The sequence below is a fragment of the Orcinus orca genome, chromosome 10, assembly GCF_937001465.1.
Source record: "Orcinus orca chromosome 10, mOrcOrc1.1, whole genome shotgun sequence".
Taxonomy (NCBI): Eukaryota; Metazoa; Chordata; class Mammalia; order Artiodactyla; family Delphinidae; genus Orcinus; species Orcinus orca.
This window is the reverse complement of record NC_064568.1, coordinates 53434010-53458755: the sequence shown is the minus strand read 5'-3', so window position 1 is coordinate 53458755 and position 24746 is coordinate 53434010. Positions and strand designations below refer to the sequence as shown.

The 24746-nt window shown below is 39.2% G+C and overlaps 1 protein-coding gene across 1 annotated transcript in view; it reads right to left on the bottom strand.

Annotated features, from left to right (window-relative positions):
* Window positions 1-24746, bottom strand: part of GADL1 (glutamate decarboxylase like 1) — a 362052-nt gene that overhangs the window by 108896 nt on the left and 228410 nt on the right. The window contains exons 9-13 of the mRNA XM_004279681.4: window positions 22842-22921; window positions 22666-22720; window positions 17821-17937; window positions 12127-12191; window positions 11772-11853 (exon numbers count right to left, since the gene is read on the bottom strand). Of these exons, the coding sequence (XP_004279729.1) occupies window positions 11772-11853; window positions 12127-12191; window positions 17821-17937; window positions 22666-22720; window positions 22842-22921 (399 nt within the window). The remainder of the gene's footprint in view (window positions 1-11771; window positions 11854-12126; window positions 12192-17820; window positions 17938-22665; window positions 22721-22841; window positions 22922-24746) is intronic.

The window sequence follows — 24746 nt, the reverse complement described above, 5'->3', positions numbered from 1 at the left end:
ATATGAAATCTGGTAAGATAGCAGTGGTCATAGTTAAACAAATGAATAATTTTAAATGAAGATTTTATAAGCCCAAGTGCCTCTGTTTTTTAGATAATGAGGGGGGTAGGAATGGGTAAAGAAAGGAGATGCTAGTTATAGAAGCAAAATACACAAATCTATATCAACACAGATACAGTAACATTAATATTCATCTATCAAGAAAATTTTAAATGATTTAACTTTGACTGGTGGGTGCGAGTAATTTTTATATTCCTCATTATGCCTGACACTATGCTATTTTGATCCTATATTGCTTTAAAAATGGAAAGAAAATACCAATAACTGATATGTTAAAGGTCACCTCTGTTTCAATTAAGTTTTCTAGACCAGCTTCTTCAGCAGCGTTGTTCTTTCACTTGATCTACATTTCCAAAACACCTGCTTTTTACCCTATTACATAAATACGGGTATTATATTTTAATCATTTGCTTAAAATTTGTTTCTTACTATCCCCTGAGTTTACTTATGATAGGGAGCATGTCTTACTCGAGTAACACATAAGAGGCTGCACACATTTGCAAGTGGAATGAAAGGGTGAGTAAATTAACGAATGCTCATCCCCACCGGCAGCACTGAACAGCAGCTGATTATTAAAATGCCAAAGCCTGACATAGCTCAATTCTGGTAATAAAAGACTAGATGAACTCGAAATGCTCCTACGGAAAATAACAAGAAAGACTGGAAAAAAACATAAAAACTGCATCTAATAAAAAGTGTAGCAGACCTATACAAGGCAGAAGTAAACTTCTGGAAGGTACAGGAGAGGAGTGGAGCTCAGAGGTGAGCCAGAGATGCTTCCACCCCAGGGGCATGTTCAGACTCAGAAGGGCAGCTGCGACAAGAGCTAGAGTGGGGAGATGTGAGGGAAGCGGGACTGTGGCCTCCACGTGCGGGGACCTGGAGTATCACCATCACTTTTCCTCCTAGCAGGCATTTCATGGGCTTCAGGAAACAGAGTTCAAAGGTGGTCAATGTAACGAGAGCACTAAAGCAATCTTTTCTCTTGTTTAGGACCCAAAGGTCTCCACTGGAAAGAGAGGTCAAGATTATACTCTGAAGATCCAGAGAATCTTTAAGCGTTGGTCCTGGACTGTTAATCCCCCCCTAGATGCCCAGAAAATGAAAATAAAATCCTCTGTAAAGAAAGAGAGCTTCATTTCTAGTTTCAAATTATTCCTGAAGGTAAATTTTTAAATAAAATATTCAGTAAACCCTCAAAGATTGTAAGGTACCTCTCTAGACAATGAGAGCCAGGACTCACAGACTTAAGAAACAATAGGCATAGCACTTGTGGGAATCCAGAAACTAGAGTTAGCAGAGGCAGACTGTGAATCTATGTTCAGAATGTTCATGGAGATAAAAGCTGATCTTAAAAATGTCGACAAGAACGTAGAGACCTTCTATATGTAAAAAAGATTCAATTTGATGCTACGAAACCAGAAAGACAATAATAAGGTAAGAACCCAAGGGCTAGTGTTAATAGCGGATTAGACATAGCTGAAGAGAGAATCAGTGAATTCCAAATAGGCCCTAAAAATTATCCACAAGGAGACAAGGAAAGACAAAGTTATGAAACTTACAAACTAGAGTAAGAGAAGAAACAGTAAGAAGGTTTAATATGCATTTAATTGGAGTGCCAGAAAAGAAAGGAGACAAGGTCGATAATTAAATGGAGAATTTTTAAAACTTATGAAACATGTCAATCTTCAGATTCAAGAAGCACAATGGAGTCTAAGCAAGAAAAACCAAACAAAATATATATTAATAACATTATAGATAAATGGCAGAAAATTAAAGAAAGCTAGAAAATCTTAAAGGAAGCCAAAGAAAGAAGTTATTTTGCCACCAAAGGAATGACAGTTAAGTAGTTAACTTTCTAATACACAATGCCAAAAGACAACAACAAAAGTCATTAAAGTTCTAAAGGAAAATTCCTGACATAATTCTATTCCCAGAAAAAATGAAATAAAGACATTTTCAAAGAAGCAAAGTCAAATAGAGTATGCCACCTTTTGATTCATTAAGAAATTCCTAAATATGATCTTCAAGAAAAAGGAAAATTATACCAGATGGCACCTCTGGGACATAGCAAGCAATGAAGACATGTACACAAAAATGTTCGTAGCAAAATTTTGTAAAAGCCCTGAATTAGAATAACTCAAATGTTCATCAACAGCAAAATGGATAATCAAATGGTGATTTGCTCATATGGAATAGTATAAAGCAGAAAATGAATAACCCTGTGATTGTGCAACTCGTGAATGAATCTTACAGACGTAAGGTAAGTTTGAGTAGCAACAAAGCCAACCCAAAAAATACATACTGCGTGATTCCATTTACATAAATTTCAAAAAGGCAAAAGTAAACTAATTATTTGAGAATGCATAACTACAAAGCAAAACTAAAGAGAAAAGTTAAAAAGTCAGTAACAGGAAGGAGCACATAGGGGATTTCTGGGTTTCTGTTCTTTGTTTTAATGTGTGGGAATCACCTGATTATTCTTTTTATAAAAATAAATTAAATAAATGCATTTCATGCATATTTTATATTTTCCTTATATTTCATAATAATTAATTGAAAAAATATCAATATCATCTAAACTCCCAAATAGCCCTTAGAATGAACTACCAGAGAAGATTCTAATTCCTTTTGCAATTAACAAAACTTCCTAAATTATGATTTTCCATCAGCATCATAGTGACCTAAAGGCAAGTATGTTTGCTGAGTAAATGCATGTGTGCTTGCATGCACGAGTTGTATGTAACTTCAATATATAAAATATGGCAATTATTTTACAGTTTCTGTTTTTCTACTCAGTCCACAATTAATTCCTTTATTATATGACAGTAACAATTTCTGTACAAATTAGTGTCTAAGTACAACAGCTAAAAATCTATATAAGATGAATCTATATTTACCACCTCTGAGTCATCTATAAAATTAAAATACTTCTCTTATTCACATGCACTTGTATCTGCATTTTGAATTGCCATGGAAGAAAAACCCACAAAAAAATGGACTCCCTGAAATTATTTGGCCTTGAAACAGCAAAGCTAGAAAGCCTAATTAGGAGTGTCAGATATGTTTTTAGATATCTTCCTTGGAAAACAACAAATATGACAGCTAGAAATGTGCAAAGGAAAACAAATGGAACGATTTATGCCAAGAAGTCAAAAGGGCCTCAAGCATCACACCAGAGAGTAAATAGAAGAGAAAGTCTTGCTGTAGTGAGTTAATAGTAAAAAATAAAATAAAGGCAAAAGGCAGATGCTTAGAATATTTTAAAAATGCTAAAATCGAATTTTAGCCTACCCACTGAGGCAGGTGTAGCTTGCTACTTATGGCATGCATTTTTCCATTAGCTTCTTTCCAGGTTTTCTTTTATGCCCTAATCCTCATGTTTCTTGTTTTTTTTTAGACTTTAACTTATGTAATCTTCCTATATTATGGGACCCTAATCAGTTTTGTTATAAGGTAAGATAGAGAAAATTCCATCTGTAAGTAGGATCTTCTCTCTGGGATATTTTTCAACTGCTAGTTTTTGTGGAATCAGAGATGACAAAAGGACACAAAGGTAGAATTTCCTATTTCTTCCCTCTTGGTCATTTCTTAGCAAATCTGAAGTTTTCTGTGATGAATGGCAGAGAAGCAAATGTTGCAGTCCCATAGACATAGGATGGCTGTTATGAAGAACGAATTCTTCACCTGGAAGGATATCAGAGAAATTCCCATATTCTTCGGGTTCTCCAGAAATAGACCAGGCAGATGATATTAAATGCAACCACGGGCAGCACCCCAACTCATTCGAGTCAAACTGATGAAATAAATGTAGCTCAATCAGTAGGACCAGGTGGAAGCCACCCAAAGGTTTGAGGGAACTCAGGGATGAAATCGGAAAACTGTTGGCCAAGATGCTTGATCTAGCATTACAAACAGCCACCACCGTTACCCTGGCAGATTGTGAATGTCATTCTGTTCATTAGAAGGGGTCAAGAGAGGACCCGGGAGCCCTGGAAAAGCAAGCTTCTCTTCCGCTTGTCCAGTATCCAACAAAGCACAGCATCATTAGACACTGAAACAAAAATAACTTTCTAGGGGAAAGACAATATGGTTTCTGCAAAAAGGAAAGCATGAGTCACTGATTTATTATTGGTCTCTGAGGCATGTAGATAAAAGGCCAAACGTTGGCACAGTTTAGGGTAGACTTTTTCTAATCACCAACATGAAATGGGATGTAAGGAGATAATGGACATCTCAAACCATATGGATAAGACAAGCAATTTCTATACCCCCTCAAAAAAAAAAACCTCTATGAACTAGCAAGAAGGGACGCTCTGAGACTTGAAAGAGATCAGGTTGTGATGATAAAGGATCTACTGCAGGTAACAAATTTAAAATATTACCATTTGATAGTATTGGAAAAAGATACAAAGTAAGTTCACTCCAGGAAACCTTTTTATTGAGCATGAATCGAGTGTCAGGCTTTGTACTAAGTTAGTGGGAGTACAGCAATGAATAGACCCCTTCTGCTCTCCAGTAACTCACAGTCTACCATATAGATGATTCCAAGAACCAAGGGATAGGTTCTCTGCTGGGACTTGTGCCCATTTATGACATGATGGCAACTATTGACTGGAATCACATAGTACAATCATGATCATGCAATAACACATCCCTCAGAGCTGCAGTTCACCAAGGAATTAATATACTAGGCTATATGATGCATGGTTCTAAAACAAAGTTACTAGGCTATATGATGCATGGTTCTAAAACAAAGTACAAATCCCCTTGTTAAAATTAATGACAATTGCAATATGAACCCAGTAAATACTAAAACCCAATTTATTGGTTTGTTCAGTGGAGAAAGATATGATGGGTTTTGAACACAAGCAATTCTAACATTAATTATTATCACTCTTTACCTCATGGGGAAGGAAAGCAGACACTATACCATGTGAAGTTTTTAAAATGTGATGCATTTTATATATGCACAAATTTCCAAAAGCCTCATGAAAAAATTAACTTTTTTCATTATAATTTTAAAAAAACAGCAATTAAATAGAAAATGGGCTATTTACCAACCACGAATTTGTTGAGCTCTGCCAGTGTCATGAAATTCTCAACCTTGCTGAAAAGCTGAAGAATTTTCTGAGCTCAGGCAAGAGTCTCCAAGATCTGGAGAATAATTTTGGCAGCCTCAAGACCAGGAGACTGATGTCTCTCCTTCAAGTCAAATGCTTCTTTTTTTCTAATCAGTTTTAAACACTGACCTTCCCCCTTTTCTGTTCCATTAGCTAGGAGGCTGTCATTCCAAAGAAATGTATAATGTACGTGTGTAGGGGAAGTGTGAGTGTTCTCTGGAATGAGAGAAAATAAGTTTTTGATGATCAGATTGTTCAGTATTTTCAAACCATCTAACAGCACTTCCATAGGAACTCCATGAAGAAAAATGAGAGCTGAAAAAGAAATCCTCAGCAAAGCAGACATAGTTTGTCCTAGTTTCTCTGATAAGCCATGTTCTCTCCCTTTTTTATTTTCTTGCACATTTTTTTAATGGCATATAATAGTTTTCCTTCGCAATGTCAATGATCATTCAGGATAGAAATTTAAGTGGGTCTGAGAGAGAACACATTTCTCAGGTGTGGTATCCCAGTGAAAAATTCCCGCCTTCTCTTGGGGAACCACACTGGGAGATGGTATGAGTCTCCTTTTCTATTTTTTCTCCATGCATAGCAGTGCCAGGCCCACAGTATACCTTCAATGAGTGTATACTGAATGAACTCCCTGCTCCTCTTCTCCCTGCTACTTCTTCAAAAGAAAAACTGGGGGCTTCCCTGGTGGCGCAGTGGTTGAGAGTCCGCCTGATGATGCAGGGGACACGGGTTCGTGCCCCAGTCCGGGAAGATCCCACATGCCGCAGAGCGGCTGGGCCCGTGAGCCATGGCCGCTGAGCCTGCGCGTCCGGAGCCTGTGCTCTGCAACGGGAGAGGCCACAACAGTGAGGGGCCCGCGTACCGCAAAAAAAAAAGAAGGAAAACCTGGGACCATCCTGAGCCTCCTCTAGACTGAAGATGAAAGGGAAAGAATTCCAAGTCTATCTCCAAAGCCTCACATTTGAAACCTAGGTAGCCCAGAATTGCATGTCAATACCTCCAGCTAAAGAAGATTCCTGAGTAGGAGGAGATACAGTACATCACTGGATAAAATGAGAAGGAAAATGGTTACATGTCTGTAAGTATGGGTGTATAAATGCCTTGCCTGTCAAATCAACAAAGCTAAAAACCCTTGCTATGTCAAAAGCTAACACACAGACACACACACACACACATACACACTCTGCTAGTGAGAAGGCAAGCAATTTTTTAGAAGGGAAATTAGGAAACAAGTATAAAAAAGCATCATGAAAGGTGATCATGGCTCTTCGACTTCTAAGAATTTATTCTAAGGGAAAAATAAAGGATACGCCCAAAGATTTAGCCTCAAAGGTGGCAGCCACATCTATATTAGCCCCAAATCATTTGTGTACTTTGTTTTTGTTTTTTGCGGTACGCGGGCTTCTCACCGCTGTGGTCTCTCCCGTTGTGGAGCACAGGCTCCGGACGCACAGGCTCAGCGGCCACGGCTCACGGGCCCAGCCGCTCCGCGGCATGTGGGATCTTCCCAGACCGGGGCACGAACCCGTGTCCCCTGCATTGGCAGGCGGACTCTCAACCACTGCGCCACCAGGGAAGCCCCTATTAGCCCCAAATCAAAACAATCTAGTTGGTCAGTGGTAAGGAGGTAGTCTAGTTAATTATCAAATATCAAAATGATAGAACACCATGCAGCTATGGAAAATGTATACAATGCATATTGACGTGGAGCAATGTTCACAATTTTGTGAAACAGAAAAAGCATGCTAAAATCAAAATATGTTTTTATGTTAGATAAATACATATGTGTAAATTTAAATATATAAATATGCCTAAGAAAATATGCATCTTCAGATATTTGTAAAGGGCAACTTTTTTCTTCATCCTTCTCCTTATCTGAATTTTCTGATTCTGGTCTATGATGTAGGTGAATTACTTCTGAAATAAACATATAAAAATGGACATAATAAAAAAAAATCTTTAGTATCTACATAGTTTTTCTAAGAAAAAAATGTCCCTTTAATTATCTATAGCTGCTAGGTTAAACAGGAAATCCTTGTGAGTTAATATTGGATGATGATGATAAGTAGAAATAGAGAGGAATTATTTATTCTCAAAAAGTCATCTGATTAGCATTTTTCATGTTCTCATATATCTGTTAGATTTTTTTTTAACTAAATAGTTCTTCCAATAAACACTAAAAGTCAAAAAGCCAATACTGAGATTTTTCTCCATCTATGCATCTGATTCTTAGACGTATTGCCTTTTATTTTAGATCAAAGCATCAAAATTGTCTTTGATCCAAAGCAACCATGTAGCCCCAGCATTTACATCTGAAGTCAACCTATTTATAATCACAGATTTTTTTAAATCCCTGATTTTCTTTTTATCCCTATCATGCAGAGTGTCAGTGACAGTATGACTTGGAGAGCAACAGCTCTTTGTTTTGGAAGCAGTCTTCTTTATGGATACAGGAAATTGAAAATGTGAACAAACACCACCAGCTAGTCAGTCAGCATTGTGAAGGCTGGGGCTTTGAAGGTACAATTAGGGAACTGGTTTTTCCCTTAACAGAAGTATGTTCACTAAGTAATTTGCTTTCTTTTAACTAGAGTTACCCCCTTCCATTAACTGGAGAAGTAAGTCCAGATTAAAATCACTATTCATCAATTGCCTGCTGGAGGCACACTCAAGCCTTGTGTTAGGACTAAGGCAATAAAGCTCATCAACTAGCATTTTAATCATTGTTACCTCAGAGCTCTCAGAAGGAATAATTTGGGGTAGGGGAGAAAGTGGAAACTCCTAGTTACTGCTGATATGAAATCAGATATTTCTGAGGATTTTAAATTTACTGAATCATTCATTTTTTCAGTGGATTTCTATTTTTTCCTCGTTCAGTGAGTACTTGCTAGGCACGCGGGATACAGTGGTGAATATAATGACATGGTCCCTATCTATATACAGCTTACATTCTAAGGGAGGGAACATTAATACATGAGAAATCATAATTAAAAATTGTGATGAGCACTTTAGAAGAAGGGAATGGGCTCTGAGAAGGAATCATGGAGAGATGACAGTTACTTGGGTGAGTCAGGAAACTCCTCCTTAAGGAAGTGATACTCAAGCTTTGACACTAAGACAGAGTCACACTCCTCCTAATATGTTTCTATCTATTTCATTAGCATCACCCTGTCCTGGTCCTTCTACTGTCTCCCTGGCCATTCCAACTCAGCTTTCTCACTGCTGGTTCCTCCTCTTCTAAACTCAGACTCTGAAGTTTTTCAGGCCTAAGATCTCCAACCTCTTCTCACTACAAAGTTCCTCCCAAGGCAAGCCATTCCACTTTATGACCTCAAGCATCATCTGCATTCAACAATCCCCTAATATATTTTTCCAGCCCAGAACCCTTTTCCTAGCTTTGGATCCATATGTCAACTGCCTACATGACACCTTCACTTGCATACTGCACAGGAGTCTCAAATTTAACATAGCCCATGCTAAATCAAGATATTTCCCTGTGGAATCTTCTCTTCCTTCAGCAATCTCCATCTCCCTACACAGGACCATTCACTCAGTTGCTGTATCACTACTCAGGGAGTCCACCATGATACCTGCTTCCTCCTCATGTCCCACGTATAACTGGGAATTCAGCCTGGTCTAGTTGATAGCTAAAATATATCTTGAATTTTATCACACTTTTTCCATACCCTACCATTATCTTGTTTGGATACTGCAAGTCTTTTCTCATCCTGTACCCATTTTTTCCCCCTTTCAATTCATTGTCTTAAATGAAAATCTTTTCTGATTATTCCTTGCTTTTAAAATTCTTCCATTGTTCTGAACATCGAATCATTAAAATGGTTTCTAAGACCCTGCATGATCCATCCACTGCTTAATCTTTTAGTCTCATCTCATACTGGTCTTAGCATTACTCTCTGTACTTCAGCAACTATGAACCTCTTTCAGTTCCTAAAATTTAAAAAAGGACCCTCCTTTCTTAAAGACTTTGCACATGCTGCCCCTTCCATCTGGAACTTCTCAGGTGTCCCTGCTTTGTAGTCTGAGTAACACACTGTTCTCTGTCTCAGATAAGAGTGCATTTGGCTTCAAGTAACAGATTACCCAGTAGAAGTAGTTTTAGCAATAAAGACACTTATCATACATATCACAAAAATCTGGAAGTGGGCACTTCCATACTAAGTGCAATATTTCAAAACTCTTATCCAAGACTATGCTCTGCCATTCTGTGAATGTTCACTTTTTAATTTAGGGTCATTGCCTTATGGCTACAAAGTGGCTGTCAGAGCTCCCTATATCATGGTCTGACACAACAATGGTTCTGCATTCATGGTAGAAAAGGGAGCAGAAAGCTCTCCTCTTGGGTATAGCACCTCTACCAGAAACTAAAACCTTTGTTTCACATTTCTCCCTCATCATAGTGGCCATATTTGTGTCATATAGTGACTCTTAGCTGCAAGGGGGGGGCTCGTTAGATGAGCATCAGGAAAGAGAAGGAAGTAAGTCAGGACGGCTGGTGAATATATAATCAACAGTGTTCAACACGGTCTTCAGAGCACTTACCAAAATAGTAATCAAACAATTCAATATGCACACTTTGTTCACTGTCTCCTCCGTGAGATTATAAGCTCTTTGACTACGGGGAACGTGTCTGTTTCTAAGCCCAGCATCAGTACTGCGCCCAGCCTATGTAGGAGTCAGTTGGCAGTGGTAGAATGAATAAAAGTACGAAAGAAAACAACAGAGGCAGAAAATAGGTACAAAAGGGACAGAAAACTGCCTACACAGAACTTAAGCCGATGATCATATCTCATACCTCACGGTTCAATTCTGCATTCCAGGTAATTTGAAAACAGTCTTTCATAAAAAAAAGGCCCACAACAGTGAGAGGCCCACGTAACCAAAAAAAAAAAAAAAAAAAAAAAAGGCAACTTTTGAAAGTGCTCCATTCTTTGCACCATGAATGCAATTTTCCTAATCTGTTAATTCCTGCCATGTGAGTAGACATGGGTGCTATAGTTTGCATTGAGATCCAGGAAAGAATTCTTCAAAAAAATTATTTTAACCACTGTTATATAGCGTTAGATGATCCAGAAAATTTTAAATTGCCTCAAGGACATGAATGTAAATCAATTCTTAGCTAAATCACTCCAAATATCATTCAACAAGAAAAATTTATAAAAGCTAGAAAGTTATTTAAAAGAATAGTCATAAAATTTGGGGTCTAAATTTTCCACTCCTGAGAGCATCACACTAACAGATAAAGATGTCATTCAGATTATCCGATTAGGGAGAAAGCAGATGTAAAATGTCTGGCACATAAAGGATGCTTGGCATGTTTTTGTTCTTATATCTAGACCACAGGAAAAGCTGGGTTTACTCCTAACTCTTTCATGTCCTATATATGTAACTGTGGGCAAGCTGAATATGTTCTTTGATTCATAAATGATATAGTAATCTTTAACCACCTTTCAGTCATAACATGCTGTCACTCTACTATTGAAAAACTTAGATGAATAGAAGTTAAATGGCATTGAATGCAGTCCATAGTAGCCTACCTAATAAAACATGAAGGAATAGATTCCTATTTCCAAGAGTCTCTCTATCTACAGATGCAGAATCTGTTCATAGTTTCTGACGGACATCCTGTTTGGTCATCTCAAAACACAGAGGGCATCAACATGTAAATATCACAAAATTTTTTTAAAGAAAGTTGTAACCATCCACACATACGAGACTAGATTTCAGGTTTTAAATATGGTTGTCATTTGAAATAAAATTCCTTAAAAAGAGAAAATGACTTTAGCATTGGCAAAGGGAGTCCCCTAAGAAAAAAATGTAAACAGATGGCTGAGAAAGATCACCCACATGCTGCACACAGATCTTGAGGAGGCATTTCTAAGAATGAAGTGGCACTTCCCAGCCTGGGCCACGTCCCACAAGGATCCTTATTTAACCCAGAGAAAGCATAGGGTTTCTACCTCTAACCAAGAGCAACTGCAGCCTGCTTGCCTCACAGCAATCCAGACTAGTTTCCAGCTCTCCCCAGTGTTCCAACAGAAGCTAAGTACCAACCACTTGAGAGAGGCAATCCCCTAATAAATCAGGGTTTGATGATCAGCCCTGAACCAACATCTTCCCATATAAAGGGGCTGTTAAGCCCCAGCTAAGCATATTAAGCATTCAATTTAATGTATGACACACATCTGCTCTCCTTTCTCAGGGAGGAGAAGTTTCAAGATAACTTAAATCCCGGACTTAATCAAGGGGAAAAAATATCTTGGCAATGTTTAAAACTGAGTTTAAAAATATAATCCAAATGAGGGCGAGAGAGACCATTTTGCTGTAAGTAGTGAGATTATATAATACCTAAATCAAATACACAACATTACCTGAGCGGAAGCACTTGTTTCTTTTACCTGGGTCTATTCAACTTTCCTTTCAATTCCATCAACATTTACCAAAGACCGTCATCTACCTCTGGCCCAAGGTATAAAATACAAGCAAAAATGGGTCCTCTGAAAATATGGTAATCTGCCCCCCTCCATGCCTGATGAAGGCCATAAGAGGAAAACTCACAGATTTGTCTTTTACAAGGAAAGCACAGCACTGAATCCCAGCCATCAGCATCTTGTGTGGATTCCATGCCACAGAATCAGCCCTGTTATGTTAAACAAAGAAAAAAACAGGGTAGGGAGGGGAGACTCAATTAGTTTCTACTGGTGGGAAGAATGCTGGTACATTCAGTATTCACGTCCAAGTTAGTGCTCCAAAGGATTCCTTGTGTGAGCGGTTTAAGGAGTTTGAGATTTTTTTAAACCAAAACAATTCCTTAGTTTTTTGCCTGTTTTCAAAATGTCACTTAACTGGGCAAAAGCCAAAGAGAGTCCCTAGCCTAAATAAAAGGCACTGTGACTGGGGAAACTACATTTACCTGTGGATGCCGTGCAGAAGCTTGCGGTGCTTCCTTGACATCAAGGCTGAGCCACCCCAGGAAGCCTGTTGAGATATTTATATAACCAAAATAATGTTATTTCAATGGTACTTGTTTACCAGCCAGTTGTTATTTGATGCTTTAAGTCGATGTTAACCAACGTGGACTCTAGGAAATTTTGATCACTGGCTCTACCCAGGCGATCAGAACCTCATCACAATAGATGGTCCCCCACTGACGCTTAGGAGTTAAATTCCCACACTATAAGGAAATTGGTGTAGTACTCATTGAGTTGCCTGTGGACAAAGAGAAGTGTAAAAGACACAGTCCATATCCTCTCAAATCTTAGAATCTAAAATAGACAATAGCCCTTCAGTGTTGACATTCTACCATACACGATGTACAAGTGCTGATCATGAGACATGGCTTCAGGAAAGGAAATCCCAGAGTCAATAAGTCTGGAGGAGAGGGAGGAAGAACCAATGTGAGAAATAAGAAAGTCAGTTTGGTACTTGAAATCGAGCAGACTTGTTGTGAGGGAATATGAGGGGACCAGCATGGGAGATGTTGAAAGCTCTCCATGGTTATTTAAACTGCACAACATTGTACTGAGAACAGAGTTATCATCATGTCAATTTTTTAATAGAAAAACTAAGGTTTGGAGGTTATAAAATTTCCAAGGTCTCATAGGTAATAAAAATCAGGTCTGAGAGACAAAAGTCCATTCTTTTTTTACACTAACATCATATCTTAGGGAAGGTGACCAATTGGCCCGATGGTAGAACTCAGCATGGAGAATTCAGGTAGGAGGGGAGTTGCCTAGCAGAATTTTAAAAGGCAACCCCAATGAACATGTACCCCAACGTTCATTGCAGAGCTATTTACAACAGCCAAGACATGGAAGAAACCTAAATATCCATCGACAGATGAATGGATAAAGAAGATGTGGTTCATATATATTGGGTTGGCCAAAAAGTTCAAACTTTTTGGCCAACACACTACAATGGAATATTACTCAGCCATAAAAAAGAATGAAATAATGCCATTTGCAGCAACATGGATGGACCTAGAGATGATTATACTAAGTGAAGTAAGTCAGACAGAGAAAGACAAATATCATATGATACCACTTAATATGTGGAATTGGAAAAAAAATGATACAAATGAACTTACATAACAAAACAGAAATAGACTCACAGATATAGAAGACAAACTTATGGTCACCAAAGGGGAAAGGAGGGGAAGGCTAAATTAGGATTTTGAGATTAGCAGATACACACTACTATATATAAAACAAGTAAGCGACAAGGACCTACTGTATAGCACAGGAAACTATACTCAATATTTTGTAATAACTTATAATGGAAAAGAATCTGAAAAGAATATATATATATAATATGTATGTATAACTGAATCACTTTGCTGTACACCTGAAACTAACACAACATTGTAAATCAACTATATTGCAATTTTAAAAAAAGATCTTTCTAAAAACTTTATGCCCCAAACTTTGACCTTGAGCATTCTAATATGACTATAGTGAGTATAATAATTTAATTCAAGAAATATTTATTACATATCTAAATAGACTGACACTGAGATAAGTGCTAGAAATACAACAGTAAATAAAACACTGAAATAATAACTCCAAAAGAAAGGTAAGGAAGAGCCCAATATCATGCAGAAAGAAGTGGCAAGATTGTGTGCACCATGGATGTGAAGGAGGAAGTAAGTGAGAGGTCTCCACGATCCTCAGAGTATTAAAAAGCTGAGCCCAATGGTGGACAGTAAAGAGTGGCCTTAAGAACAGCTCTCTCATTCAGGGCTGTGCCCAGGGGCCAGTGAGCGAGTCACCCAGGGTGCACCCTTCAGCTCACTCGCAGAGTTGGACTCTTGCATGGCCCTGGGCGTGAATGCCTCCTTAAATTTTCAAATACCAAACTGCCTTTCTTATTTCTCACATTGATTCTTCCTCCCTCCCCTCCAGACTTACTGACAATGGGATTTCTTTTCCTTTCCTTATTCTCAGCTCTCCTCTCCTTTGCTCATAACACCTACCTGTCCAATGAACCCTAGGAACCTCACTTGCCTCACCTTAGTCCCAGCCCTGTTTCCAGGGACTAGACTCTCCAGTGACCCCATAGGGTTCCCAAAGGTTTGTGGGCCGAAGGTGGTGTGCAGGAGAGTTCCAAAGATGCCCAGATAAAGGACTGATGATCAGGATTGTCAGTCAACTCCCCTTGCTGCTGCCCTCTCCGTCCCACCAGAGTTCATGATGGACCATGTGTGACCAAAGCTGAGCTATGGAGGCAGCTGCCCTCAGCCTCTGGGAAAACGTGATCTGAACCTGCTAACTGAGGCTCCCCAGACCTGGGGTTTGAGAACTTGACCCTCAGGAACATGAAGATGACTTACATATTAGGTTCTTTTACTTCTCTTATATCCCTAAACTCCAAGTTGCCTGCTTTTCTCAATCTTTTTAACCCCCAACCGCATTAAGAACCTACCAGGGGCAACTAGGGGAAGGATTAATCAGTAAAGCTCAGCCACGCCCATTCACTCTCACCCTTTCCACCTGCCCACTCACACACCTGCCCTCACTGGTGCCTCCTGCACTGGCCTCTGCCTCTTCTTCCTCCTCAAAAGGTAGACAACATTCTGCCAATCTTAGTGAGCTGGATTGAAGTTTTAAAATCACATGAACTCTTTCAAGGCATTAGTTTACTGGTTTACAGGGTGGTAGGCAGAGTTAGAAGCAGCTCATCCACAAATGTATTCCACAAAAGAGCTGAAAGGGGAAAGACGACGTGCCTGATGCCAGTGCCCTACTTGTATTGGCTTCGCTCCATAACCCCCTCACTCCAGAGCTCGCAACAACATCGAACCAACGGATGTCATTATTGAGCTATGAGCCAGACACCATGAGTACCATTTTACTACGTTTTTCTCTTCAAGTAATTAGTTAATAATTTAATTGTAGAGCCAATCTTGAATGGGAAGTGGAGGCAGGGTGGAATGTAGAGATGGCAGCCCCTAAAGCCCATGATTTTAAATACAGTGTTTGTCACCTCCCCCGGGACTTGGGATGGAGTGTGGGTGAGACACCGTAGGAAGGGTTGCTGGGAGGGTGAGGTTTTGCAGTGGCCGCAGCCTCTGCTTCAGAGAAGAGCTGGACCAGCCCTGAAATCCTGGTCTCAGGCAGAGGCTGGGATAACATTGACTCTTGCAGATACAGAATAATCCTGGAGGCAAAATATTCTAACACAGCTGAAATTTTTCTTATTCTGTTGTTCAAAAATACATTGTAATTAACCAAATTTCAGACACTATCGGAGGTAAGAGTACCATTTTTTTGTGGATTGCTAAGAAAGAAAAAAAAATGACATCAACATACCAATTAGGTATATTAAAAATGTAAACAAAATATGTGTATCTTAGAAATAATAAGATATGGTATATATGCCGGGCAACCTGGTTTTATGGAAAACGCAGAAGACCAAGCAATTCTAATTACATTTTTAAAAAGAAATCAAGTAAATGCCAGTTTCTAATATTTTAAAGGATCTTTAAAATACCCTTTAGAAAATTTCAGGACTTCCCTGGTGGCACAGTGGTTAAGAATCCGCCTGCCAATGTAGGGGAGACGGGTTCGAGTCCTGGTCCGGGAAGATCCCACATGCCGTGGAGCAACTAAGCCCATGCACCACAACTACTGAGCCTGCGTGCCACAACTACTGAAGCCCATGCGTCTAGGGCCCGTGCTCCGTGGCAAGAGAAGCCACTGCAATGAGAAGCCTGCACACCACAAGGAAGAGTAGCCCCCGCCCACTGCAACTAGAGAAAGCCAGTGTGCAGCAATGAAGACCCAATGCAGCCAAAAAAATTCGAACAGGCCAAAGTAATCACTGTAATTTTACTAATTTTTACCTGTAAAATTAATAAACTACCCTTGGTATATGAAGTTTCTTCAAGAGAAGTTATATGCTTCTGCATAAAATTTTATCAACAGAATGATGTCTGCAATATTAGAGGATGAGTGAGTACTGTCTCAATGTTAGAGCTAATTTCTTTAATAAGTCATATAAACAGTTGTCAAATTTAATCTAATACTACAGACATTCAACTTGAAGCTTATTATATGCAAATAGAACAGTTTGCGTGGCTTAAATATTCCCTTATAAAAGTGTTTTCTTCAAAAATTCAACCTTTGATTTTTAGAAAATCTAGAGAGGTTTTCATTCACATCTTACAAATCACAATTCTTTCTAAGCCCCATAAATCTCTTAATATCATTCCCAATTTGGAAACTGCTGTAGTTACTCTGTTTTACATAAACCATATAATCTATATTTGATGTTTCTTTTATGAGAGTAGAATTTTTAAGTATAACTGCTCATATATTTGATTTTGCCCCTATTTCCACAGTCACAAAAGTACTCACTTCATATTATCTTTCAGGACATACTGTATTATTATGCTTCTAAGTCTATAAAAATCAATAAGATATAAGTTGAAATGTGAACAGATACAGATACTATAATCCCACTTAAAGAAGTCACAAATAATCTACCTGATGTATTGCCATTGGCTTACTAATCAAGCCTATAACTCTAGTGAGCTTTATATTACTACTTCTGCTTTTACCAAATATTAGCATACATTTAATGAAAGCTTTGAGTTGCTGAAAAATTCTTTCGATATTATATCATAGAAACTTTACCTTGAAAGCATAAAATCATCCAAACTATAAAATTATGTGCAGGCATATCCCCCAAAGAAATGCTCAGTTACCTAATGTTCAGTAAGTCAAAAAAATTGTCCTTTCTTTTTCTGATAAGGAGGACACAAAACCACTCACTTACTGGAGGAAAGTTCCTCTCAACTGCAGGTTCAACAGTTCCTTCTACTGGGTTGAATCAAACTAATTAACTGCTATTTTCACACACACACAAAGAAAACCAAAATGCTCAACAAGCATTCATAACTGGCTGAATTCAACTTTTTAACCTTAAATAAGTAGAATTGTTAAGAGTTACTTTTAATTTAGGACAACAATTATTATGAACAACCCTAGGACCTACAAAACTAATTAGAAAAAAAAAGGCCAACCCTTTAAGTTAGAAAATTGTGAAGAATATAAGTTATCTCAATCCCTCTCCAATAGTTATCTATGATAGATCCAGATAAAACCTGTTTTAATTATGGCATGCAATGAAGTCATGCAGCCTTTTGCATTTTCCAGCTGACTGGAAGCACAGAATGTTAGAGCTAGAAGATCCTTTATTGACCACATCAGTCATTTCCCTCTTTACAGATGAAACCAAAACCCAAACAGCTGGGGTCTCAATGAAGAGGAGGCAGATTCGAATCCAAAACCAGCCTCTCGACTGCACAGTAGGAAATGTGTCCCCCACACAGTGTTGCCTCAGTGACAGTAGATCCAAGGGACCAAAGAAATGATTCAGGACAGAAGAGGAAATCTGGAAAACTAAGACAAAATGCGCATCAATGCAGGATCTTCTTCTTTATTACCTAACAGGAAACAACACATTTATTTCCCCTAATTAGAAATATACATTTAAATACAACTAGCTGGAGACCTCACATTTAGTTACTGGGAATACGAAAAACTTCCCACCAAAGCTGCAAAAAGGCTAGAAAGTTTAACAGATATGCACACCCAGATGAACTTACATCCACGTGGAGCCAGAGGCCATGCCTCTCGCAGATGTCCGCTATCTCATCCAGAGGATCGAAGGCCCCCAGTACGGTGGTACCAGATGTGGCACAGACAAGGAATGGAGCTGCACCCTGTGAGAAGGACCCACACGTGAGAATTATAAGAATCATCATCGTCACCATTAAATCTGTGCTGCAGTAGGTTGGTAAACACAAGGGTTATACACCCAGACATTTATCTGGTTTCTTTGGAGATAAACATTCATTGAGTGAGTGTTGTTTACACTTCTCCATCACATGGCCTCTAGTCACTATAAATAGGCTAAAGAAACAGAAAATGCCATGACAATAGTATCCTTTGTCCCAACTCCACATGCATCCTTATTCTCTTTACTCTCATTTTCTTTATTAGTCTTTTCTGTTCTCTAGCTTTTCTGGATAGAAGTGAATAAACTCAACCTCCACAGCAAACTGGCATCCTGTGTGACTCCTAACTCCTTCCCAGGGAGACTCATCGGGGCCTCCCTAACACCTCCAAAATAAGAAGGAACAGGACTGGAAGACAAACAGCCAGCTCCAGGAGCAGACCATGCAGCCTGTCTGCTTGTCACCTGGTAAAGTAAGAGCAGCTACAAGGCAAGGGATGTAATCAGGTATAAATTTGGCGTCAGAGGGGATATGGTAACCTCATTGGGATACACTCCCCTAAACGGGTGCTGCCACAGAGAAAGTCATTAGAATGTGCTGGAAAAGAGAACCTGCGTCTTTCTGCCGTAATTTTCCCTCCTCATCCAGTCCATGGCTGCGTCTTGCGGAGAGAGCAGGTACCCGTGAGAAATGGGAGGAAAGGGAGAATGTGGGAACAAGTGCAGAGATGAATGGTAATTCCAGCCGAGCGAGCCAGGCACCCTGGTCCCATGAGGGATTTTGTGGCAGCCATGTAGAAGACAGTACACGAGGTTGTTTCCAGATAGATCCATCCCAACATGTTGGCAGAGGTGTGTTGCTCTCTTTGGAAGTGCCATGAGGGGAAAATTTGCAGACAAAGGTGGTGATCAGGAGAGCAAGTAGAATCCTGATTCTAGAGCACAAGAAGTCAGTGACAAGAATACTTACTTGCAGAGAAAGAGTCAAAGTCATTTTAGGATGGAGTCATTTTTCCCTCAGTTTTATCGTGAAATACACTTGTTCTTGTAAAATAATTTAATGTCAGGGGTGTTCAGCTTGAACCAGATTCATTCCAATTTAGCTGACCTTTGACAGAAAGAAGTTATTTCTCGATGGAAAGCGGGGCAGAGCAAGGACGCTTGGTCCACATCTCTAGGCTGAGATGCACAGGAATCAAAGTGATGATACACAATGGAAACACCTGCCACGTGGGGAGACAGCTGTGACACATGGACTACAGTCCACCATGCCTCCTAGAGCAAGGCCAGTAGGTGACAGAGCCCCTGGGACCATAGGCTTTGGGACTTCTTCCCTGTAATCAACTACCAACAGATTATGTCTTTATCATGCCCATGACCTAAATGAAATGTGACCAGATTTACATCCATCAGTAAAAGCAATAGAAAAAGTAATTTACTAAAACCACTGAAGGTGTCTTTAATGGTTGAGCTTTCCTTATAAAGTCTATGACATCCTGACAATTGTGAGACAATATCTATGCTAGCTATTACAGACCATTAATGAGTTTTCCTCACCTGTTTAATCTAGCTACAAATATAAGTCCCAGAAATTCAACTTTCATAATCTGGATTTAACCTTCCAGGTTTTTTTTCCCTTTCTCATATCTCACACTGTTAATGAGAAAAGTCAGTGGAAACAGTATTGACTGTGTGTTGCCAATGAGTTGTATTCTCTAAGAAAGTTTGTCATTTCAAATACTCATACACAAAAATACTTCCAATTATTCAGTGTTTATACTAGTTTTATCTTTTTATAAGCACTTTAGAACTTCTGATGCTTCTGTGGTTTTTACCATCTTTGTAATGGCATCAAGGTAAAGGTCACTGCTCAACAGATTTTTAATGGATCGTGGTTGGCCAGGGAATTGAACCCCAGCAGCAAAAAAAAAAAGTTGATAACTATTTCCTACCTCTGTAACAATATGAGTTAAAAACTTGAAACAAACAACAACAAAAAGTAGGTCTGAAGCTACTGAGAAAAAGAAACTAGTCATCAGGTATTAAAATGTCAGAATGGATGCAAGATTTGTCCTTAGTGAATCCAAGCTCAAGTTTTAACTGACTTGAGAGAAAACTGAGGAGGCATGCCAACACTAACCCTGTTGCCCTACTTTCAAATGTGCCTAAAGCAATTTTTACTTTTTAAAAACTTCCCTTTCAAGTTCTCAACTTCAGGATATGTCACTTTCATTGTCAAAACAAACAGAAATTTGAACAATGAAAATAATAATGACTGCCCTGGAGTAAAATGCATCCAATATGTTAGAAGATGAGTTCTTCATGATACTTTAAAAAGAAAAAAAGGTTTGGCTAGCTTGCAGGATGCCTGGCAACTTACTCACTATTCTGAAAATTGGTAAATAAGGGAAAAGAATAAAATATTGGTTCTGTCTTGCTTGTCCAAACTGTTTCCTTAGGGAAACCAAATACGGATGAAGAAACAAAAATGTTTAGGGTAGTAGGCCTGCCACTAAATGAAGAAGGAATGAGAGAATGAATTAGAACATCACTAATGAAATAACGGGTCTAGACAATGATGACAAATGGCAGCAAAATCCATGAGGTGAGAGGCTGATGCAGAGTTCTGTGACAGATGGACCGATAACAAAAGGAGGTCCAAGACATCTCCTGATTGAAAGGCAAAATGCCACACATGAAGTCGTCCTGGTAAAAATTCCAACCTGAATCTTCCCAAGTCTCAGTATCTAACAGCCAAATTACAGGAAATATAGAAAACAGATGGGGAGGTACAGGGGAGGGGAGCGCTTAGAGTGTCAAATTCTTGATGGAATCAACAAAATCCATAATGTGAAAACTCTACAGGGCAAAGGACTTGGTTTCTCCAACAGATCAGTTGCAGGGGAAAAAAGGAGGGGAAACTGTAGGTTAGAAAAGATTTATGTGATAAATCAACCAAATGCCACACATGGACTTTGTATGACTCCTTATTCAGACCACCAGCTATTTTTTTAAAAAGGCAATGGAAGAAAGTTTAATCAGAGTGAATACTGGATAATATTAAGAACTTATTCTTGCTTATAATTGCGTTATGGGCTTTTTTGAAAGAGAGAGTGCATATCTTTTACAGATATACTGAACTATTTATAGATCAAATGACATAATGTGTAGGATACACTTCAAACTGATCTAGAGGTACTGGGAGGGGATGTGGGCATAAGCTAATGATTGTGAAAGTTGCATGACTGGTATATGGAATCTCATTATATTAGTTTTACATATATTTACAATTTTCCATAATGAAAAGTTTAAAATTGAAAGAAAGAAAGAAAGAAAGAAAGGAGGGAGGGAGGGAGGAAGGAAGGAAAGAGAAAGAGAGGAAGGGAAGGAAGGAAGGAGGAAGGGGTGTTGGTGGGTGTTCCCCACCAACAAGCATTAATAACATAAAGTTCTTTTTGATAGGAACTTCTGTAGAAAAAGATAAAACTAGATTTTAAAAAATAGATAAAACTAGAAGGTGATATCTGTAGTTCACAGCAGAATAAACAGGTTGCAATATAGAATTTTACCCAAGAGATAAAGAAATCTGATAACCTGTACCACCAGACAACTATCAAATCCACTTGTCAATGAAATGTTTTAAAAAATATCGTGCTAAGGACACACACCAGAAGCCAATACATGTGCAATAAAGGCAGAACTTTTAAGTACAGAATTTCACACCAAATACAGTGATCTAGCATGCTCCAGACAAGTTGAATTTCATGAAAAATTTTTAAAAATATGAAGAGTGAAAGAAAAGAAATATAATACTAAATCTTAAAAAATAAAAATTAAAGAACCCATCTTTCCTAAAGTGTGAAGCCCTCTGAGGAGAGATAAACTTATATCCCAGCTCAAAAGCTGGGCTTTTAATTTTTCAGCAGTCACACCCCACGTTGTTGCGGTCTATTGGAAAGTGGTGGGAGAACGGTCTGAAGCTCCACTGGCATGGGGGCTGCGGGAAGATGGGAGGGAAGCAGTGAAGTGGCTGCACCTAATCCAGTAGGCTTTTGGTCCAAGAAGCAAGATGGCTGGCACCAAGACAATGCCACACCCAAAAAGCAGATGCCAGGCTTAGCTGGAGTACAGCAGGTGACCAGGGCCATGCCTTGTCTTCCCCAGCAATGGAGGTGCAAGCTGTAATACATCCTGGCAGCTAAGGAAGAGAGGATAGTCTGCCAGAGCTGAAATACTAGACCCACACCCAACAGGGGGTGATGGTTATGGATGGGCTTTGGGTGGAAGCAACCCAGGAGGACAGTTTGATCAAGAAATCAGAAATCATCCTGAATGCAGCCCAGAGACAACTGGTTTAGCCTGTAGCATCCTCAGAGTCAAGAGCTACGTAGGAGTGTGGATGCTGGGACCCTGCTAGAGAGGCTGGGCTCATCTTTTGAGGCTAATTCTAGGCAAGAATCCGGAATCCAGTGATGTCAGTGTTTTAATAAGCTCCAGCCATCTGGGAATGAGAACATCTGAGAAACTCCGCAGAACGTGTAGAGTAAGCACCCGGAAATAGCACATCTGTAAATGAGCTTCCTCCTTTAATTCTAAGGGGCCCTCTTCTCTCTCCCACACATACAGACGTGGGCCTGGCTGCTGGCCCTGCATGCTCCCCCAATGCCCAGACACACAAACGTTTTCTCTCCCTCCCTCTCCTTCCCCCTCTCACCTCTTTCTTGGCTTGCCACACTTGCCTCTCCAGCTCCTCAGGTATCATCTTACCTCTAAGAGACACAGGTTTGAGACATTGTTATGTTCAGCTGTGAACAGACCTTGGTACTGCTTTTTAAATAGTTATCAGTTTCCCCCTCCACCCACCTGGCTTCTGGATCCTGTCCCCATTACCTTCCATCTGTTTCCACAAAGCAAACATTCTCAGTACCAATCCCAAGAAAGGAGGCCGCCTTCTTCATAGAGTAATGACACTACATTCAAAAAGGCAAGGGGGAGAGAGAGACACAAATACATAGCATGAAAAAAGCACTGTTTATTTATCTAAATGGGTGTACATTATACGGCTAAGCCCAATCTTTGGAATAGTATTGCCATAAAAAAAAAGAAAGTCATTTAACTGAGCTCTTTAGTATAGTGGTTGAAAACACTGATTTTGGTTGGGGTCAGAGAAACCAGGATTTAATCCAAGTTTTCCCAGTTACAGCTATAGACCCTTGAGCAAAGAACACATACTCTCCAAGCCTCCATTTGCTAATCTATAAAGCGGACATGTGGATGCCTCCTCCACCTGCTTGTCATGGAGTTAAATGGGTTAATGTATGTAATGAGCTAGCACAGAGCCTGGCATACGGAAAAAACTTGGTCACTGGAGGCTGTTGTTTTATGTAACATTGAAAAAGTTTCTCTTGATGCTACTAATAAAACTCAGTATTAATGGAAACAGAATCTAGTCCACTGCTGACTCAAAAGCCCTCTAAGGAGTGAGCAAGACTGTCTCAAAAATTGTAGTCACAGACCACAGGAGGATCTGTTTTCAAGAGCAAACAATGGGTTATAAATGCTGATCAGACACTTGACCAATCTTGTTTAATAGTGAATATAAGACTGAAATTAGACACACGGGAGTGTGGCTAAATCATAACAACAAAAGTAATAATAATTTATAGACACACTACTGATGCAGCCCTGGCATGAATGAGGCTAAGAGCTGGCTTTGGAATTAGGTCTTGTCTATTTCTTATCGGCAAATAGTAGTATAGACTTTGGAGTGTTGGGTCTTTTTGCCCTACGTAAATCCTATCAAATAATTAGCATTCAAACATTGGAGATGTCGCTCTTTGTACATTACTGTGGACAGGTGGTCAATTAATTCCTTTTCATGCCAGAAAAAATGAAGGTGCTAAAGGACATTATTGTACCAAAAAACCTTAGTAATTTAATTTGTAGGTATGAATACATTAAAAGAGTAGTCAAGCCTTCACACTTAACTTGATATATTTCCCTCAAATGTGGTAATTTCTTTCCTCTTTTGTCAAGAGAGTTTTATGGGGAGCTCTTTTTGAATTCTGTAAAAATAAATGCAGAAGTAACACCATCAGGAAAAATGAAACCATCCTAAATAATTAATTTCCAAATATCAAACAGGACACATTCAAAATGCCTATAGGATGCATTCATTTCGAGTTGTTACAAGAACATGTGCATAGTGAAGAGTAATAATGTACATGAAAATATAGTTAATTCCCTACTTGCTACATCAGCCCACCATAGCTAAGGTGACATAGCTAATGTGAATTATTTCTCACCAGAGATTGGGGCTCTGGCACCAAACAGCTATTGGTTTCATAATGATAAATAGTAGCCTACCCCCACTGACATCTGCCAATAAGGAAAATCACATTGCTTTGCCCTGAGAAACAGCAAAATACCCCCAACCAATGGATCTGCTGAATAAAAAACCTGTCATCAGAATAAGAATAGCTTCGGTGGAGCTATTTTTGGGTATCTCAGGGCAAAGTAGAGTCCACTGTCAATCTCAAATGGATAGAGACAGCTTTTCACAAGTCTGAAAAACTGAAGCCTAAACATCTGAAAGCATCAGAGGAGGAAAAGAGCCCTGGAAGGGGAAAAAAAGAGAGCAATGCTTCAGACATACTGAGTAGTTTCAAGAGAAGAAAAAACCTAGAAGGCCGGAGTTCAGAAGTAACAGCTGCATTTAGAAACAAGAGGCGCCTACTCCCTTCACTGGCAGAAGAGAAGTTAGTCCTTCTAAGACCCAATCTCCCCCTGAGTTTC